At 37.3% G+C, this 5,000-nt stretch overlaps 1 protein-coding gene across 1 annotated transcript; it reads right to left on the bottom strand.

Moving 5' to 3' along the window:
• Positions 1–4,028: 4,028 nt before the first annotated feature.
• On the bottom strand, positions 4,029–4,682 carry LOC147416513 (uncharacterized). Its single transcript, XM_086508293.1, has 3 exons — positions 4,576–4,682; positions 4,452–4,480; positions 4,029–4,405 (listed from the first exon to the last, which is right to left on the bottom strand). Exons 1-3 carry the CDS (start codon positions 4,680–4,682, stop codon positions 4,029–4,031), a joined length of 513 nt encoding a protein of 170 aa, XP_086364419.1.
• Positions 4,683–5,000: the final 318 nt, after the last annotated feature.

The raw sequence follows: 5,000 nt of genomic DNA, 5'->3' as shown, positions 1-5,000 counted from the left end.
GCACACTGAGTGGGCCTCTCCAACCAGGTGGATCTACATGAGAAATTTGTTAGTTCAAACATCAAGTTGAAAATTTTACAAATGATATAATTAAATCTAATTACCATAGATGTGATGTGGTGGATGATGAAGCATCCAAGTAAACGTAGACAATGTCCAATGTCTTCTAAGACGGGGCATCTATAAATAGAACATTCCACCCCATCCAAGAAATACCAACATCAGCTTTGCATGACAATGAAAGTGCATAGATAATTGAATCAACATAACAACTATAGTATGCGACCCATGAGTTGGTGCAAACCAAAAGAGTGCACTATTAATACCACTAAAACTCTTAAATATGTAGCAAACTATTAGCTCTTAATCACTCGCAAACATGCATAAAGAGCTGCACAAATCTACTCCTTTATGTAAATATAAGCCATAAACTTTCAACATTCTCACATAATAAGATATAAAACATGTAAAACATCTATAATGTATGAAAGTAGAAATTCCACAGATATGCAACAACTTAAAAATAGAAGAAAAAACTTAAAATTGAGATTTTGATGCCTTTTTTGATAACAAAAATAACCCCAACTGCAATACCAATGAACCTCCAAACACCAAAAAAATTTATTCATGATTGGCATTGTTCATGTCTCCATGCAAAATTTCAAAATCCATCGAAAACAAACTAAACAGTTAGTGGCATACCATTGCCATACAAAGGATGCTTTGGTGTGGAGTTATAGTCGATAGCACATAATAACTATAATAATACTCAAATTTTCTAGATACCTATCATACATTGATCACCCTTTTTGCAAATAAAACCCCACAAACCCTATTGTCTTGTTTGAACCTTCCATAAGTTCTACATTATACAAATCTTATGGACGCATATCATAATAGGGGCTCATTGGTCACTAAATTCCAAAGCAAAGAGATCCATAGGAGAAAGTTTGATTTTTATCAAGAGGACACAAATTTAGGGGTATGCATATGCATCATTGCACTAAAATACCGAGTTCAAGTGGTTTAATGTGCATGATCCTTGTCTAAAGTTGTTTACAATGGTCATTACAAACTCATAATGGGATCTAAAAATTACAACTACCCAATTATTTGGGATAGCAAAAGGTCCTTCAAATCTAAAGTAAGACAAATTTTACCTATAAACCTAAAGATAACTTTCACAATGAAGTTTTGATAGCGGAAAATATTTTGGAATTTATCTAGCTTTCATGTATTTCATTTCCACCGTGAAGCTCACATAGCTAATAATAGTCATAGTAATTGAAGCCTCTTTCTTAATGACGTGTTACTTTACGTTTCAAGGCACAAATGTATTACTCCATATTGTTTTGACACAAATATAGTTTCAATCGGCGTCTCAAAACTTAAGTACATGGCTTCATGCCATACACATGAAGCAACACAACTATAGAACCAAACAAAACAACATGTTCATTAATCTACCCTGTCAACGTAGTTCAAAGCAAGTTATGCTTTAGTACATCACGACATCCAATCAAATGAGCACACAAAACCAGGAGTTCAATTATTTCTAGTAGCCAAGATTGAACGCATCTATATGGAACATGCATCAAAAGCTTGAGCCATCTTTGTCATCAATGCATTCAATCGATTTAGGTGGACCTTGAGCCGCGTAACCTCTCCTTCTAGAGCATGAACCCGCTCTTTAAGTACATCAATTTGGATCTGGAATTCCCATCATGTATGAGCCCTGCATCAATTCAAATTGTTGTTGCTCCATGTGCACCAACATGATGGACCTATTCTCCTCAATGTGATTCATTTCGCCATTGAAGAGCTCTACATATGAACACACCTCATTGCGAAGGTCTACAATTCGTTGGCCATTGGCTTGCTGAGTCACATCTAGGAGTGTTTCTAAGTGTCTTTCAAAGTCCAACTGCCTAGACTCTGTACGGGCAAAGAAGTCCCGCAATGCAACAAGACTTGGTCATTTCCATCATGTACCATAGAAGGAGCAGAAGAGGATCCCACGCATCGAGCCCTTCTCTTTGCTACTCGAACATTGGCAAACCTTGGAGGAGTGGACTCACTCTCAATTATGGCATTGTTATTAGTGTTTTCCATAGTTGTACCATTAAAAAGTACATCACAATGCATATAAAGATGAACTCTATGTTAATTACCACAAAGGAAGCAATCCCTTGTGCAGTATATACTACAAACTTAACATCTTGTCATACAACAGAAAACATTATCACACAAAGCATGAGGTGTGTAAGTTTTAAAAAATACTGACTTTAGATCTTATATCACACATCCTAGCAACATGCATTATTTTCTCCCTTCCTTATCGCATCTCTCTCTCTCTCTCTCTCTCTCTCTCTCTCTCTCTCTCTCTCTCTCTCTCTCTCTCTTTCTCTCTCTCTCTCAGCATAGGAACCTACCCTCTCACAAATGTGAGGGTCAAGGCATAGAATGACGTGTTTAAATAACAATTTCTAAAATATGAGCATAATATTTTGAATCCCACAAACTCAAATTGCAAGTCAAAAACTCTATTGCATAAAATTAGAAAAGTTGTAATAAACATCAAGACATTCAAAATTGTATCCGCAAGAGTTGTTGATATGTCTATCATAAAAGCATATACAATCAGGAATACTATTGTGTCAAAAATTATCTAAGGGGCAAAATCAATGTAGCTCGCTTCATCATGCAATTGACAGTTGGCTTGGAGCTTCTCCATTCCTAAATTAAGGACCATTTTTCCATCCCAAGGTTGATTATCCTTTGAATTAACAAACAAAAGTAGTGAAAAAGGAAGACTTTTCTTGAAATAATGCAATCAAAGCACTAACCCAACACTTTACACGTACCAGTTATTGCAGCTACATATGGAACTGCCAAATATGCTTTAGGCAAGTAGATTTGGTAGATCAACTTAGAGAAGCTAGAACTTTGGAGGTACTCCCAATCATTGGGAACGGAGTATCCTTCATATCTAACAAACCACTGAGTATCATCTTCTTCTTGGGAAGACACACACTCCTTCCTAACTGAGTAAACACCATACTCAATGTTTGATGAGTATGCCAAAATAAGCAACACAAAAATATCGATAGATGGCAACTTCCTAAGGTCCATATTACAAAAGAAATGAAAATGCCATGAATATTAACTTTATACCAAGTCAATTCCTGATTTCATAAATACACACACACACACACACTTGGTCTTGTAGTGTTTGCGGATGGTTCTAACAATTTTCTCGTGCGACAAAGGTGCGCACCAAAAACATGTCTCTGCTTAAAATAATGGAAAAAAATCAAGGTCTCAAAAGGAACACAATAATCATCCACATAAAGATGTAATGGTATGGAACATACCAGGATGCGAATGATCTTCTATGTTTAATACAAAAGACACCTTAGAGATGTAAGAAATTTGATCCATGACCTATATAGCCAAATAGAAACCAAAAAATAGACAATAAGAGAAAGGAACGGCATAGTTTAGTATATGTTATGAAGAGAGGTAGAAAAACGTATTCATGTTATATTTTATAAGTTGAAATGTACACAAAAAAGAAGAAAATGATAAGGAGGAATGGAGTATTCATATGGCAGCATTGTTCAATATCTCATGGTACACAATGTTTGTTGTTAGTGTAGTTGTTTTGTTTACATAAACGTCAAGTAGGAGAATCTTCACCCCAGCAGAGCTGAACGTGCGCGTGACAATGCAACATACAATTTTCCATGAGTGAAGACCGGTGTCACTAAGTTATAGGCCCAACACGGCAATGCTTTGGCCTTGTGACTTGTTTATGGTCATGTAAAAAGCCAATCTGACTGGAAACTGTCTCTGCCTAAGAACAAATCGCAACTCCGTACCAGAATGTACAAAACCTACCTGAAGGATGAAAACCCTGGTCCCAACCCGTTTGTACCTGTAATAACTTTTGCCTCCAAAACTCTTGGGTGAAATGCCTTGCACACCAAGCATGTTTCGTTGCACAAATCTCGACTTGGGTCAAGGTTCTACAATAGAATTATTGGGGCGTTCATCTTCAACTCCAAGCAATGTGCTAGAAATCCACCACCCAAGTTCAAACCATTTAAAAACTCCAAAGAGTATAAGAATGAATCTTGCATCGAGTTTTCCACCACGGAGTCAGCACTAAAGTATTGCACAACATCACCTTTCATTGCATAGAGGGTCTTAGCATTGAGAATATCAACTTCAAAGGTTTTGGGAGCAAGGATGGTCCGCTCTTTAAAGTATTCTGCATGGTCCACATCTTTATCCATTTCAGAATAGATGCAATCTATCAATTTATCCAATGAAGATGAAGAAAGCACCATGTGGTGGGGGATCGTCATCTTCTGCTCATACCCACTTGTCAAAGTCCCATTTCCTACATCCACAAGCTATTCTCTATAGGCAGAAATTTGCAACATCACCATCTTCCACACGCATGTTATGTGTCAATCTAAGATTATTCACATGATTCCATAAGTGTGATCGACAAAGTGTAGCATCAACAATGTTGGCACGTGCTCCCTTAAACACCATTGGCAGATTTACCTGAAATCTTCGCTAAGAAGCAACACTTTTCCATCAAATGGCTTTCTTGAGCACATGATATCTTGCAAAGTAGTATCCAAAGCCTCAAAGGCATATCGATGCGTCATAGGAGCCTCATCCCACACAATCAACTTGCATAGTCTAAGCAATTCAACAAGTTGACCTGAACAGGGATATTGCATGTGCTGCAACTATCAATCTCCAAGGGTATCTTGAACTAGACTGTGCAGTGCGTCCATTTTGTAGAAGCAATGCTAAAATCCCAGAAGATGTTGTGGCCAATGCAACTTCCTCTTCTCCACGCAGGTGACAATATAAAAAATTGTACAAATAAGTTGTCCCTAGTCCCTACAGGTCCATCCAAAGAAAAAGCCCCCTCATCAACACTCAATGCATGCAACACTGTCTCAAGAAATCCTTTGATC

This window comes from Adiantum capillus-veneris, unplaced genomic scaffold, assembly GCF_014529385.1.
Source record: "Adiantum capillus-veneris isolate H3 unplaced genomic scaffold, ASM1452938v2 Hic_scaffold_872, whole genome shotgun sequence".
In the NCBI taxonomy this organism is placed as follows: domain Eukaryota; kingdom Viridiplantae; phylum Streptophyta; class Polypodiopsida; order Polypodiales; family Pteridaceae; genus Adiantum; species Adiantum capillus-veneris.
The sequence above is the reverse complement of the archived record's forward strand: the minus strand, read 5'-3'. Positions and strand labels throughout refer to the sequence as shown.

Bases quoted from the DNA above. Each gene is read 5' to 3' on its own strand.
- LOC147416513 (XM_086508293.1), bottom strand. From the start codon at position 4,682: ATGACGCATCGATATGCCTTTGAGGCTTTGGATACTACTTTGCAAGAT. The intron at 4,481-4,575 runs GTAAATCTGCCA...GAATAATCTTAG, and splicing joins CTTCTTAGCGAAGATTTCAG to ATTGACACATAACATGCGTG. The intron at 4,406-4,451 runs GTGATGTTGCAA...TTGTGGATGTAG, and splicing joins TAACATGCGTGTGGAAGATG to GAAATGGGACTTTGACAAGT.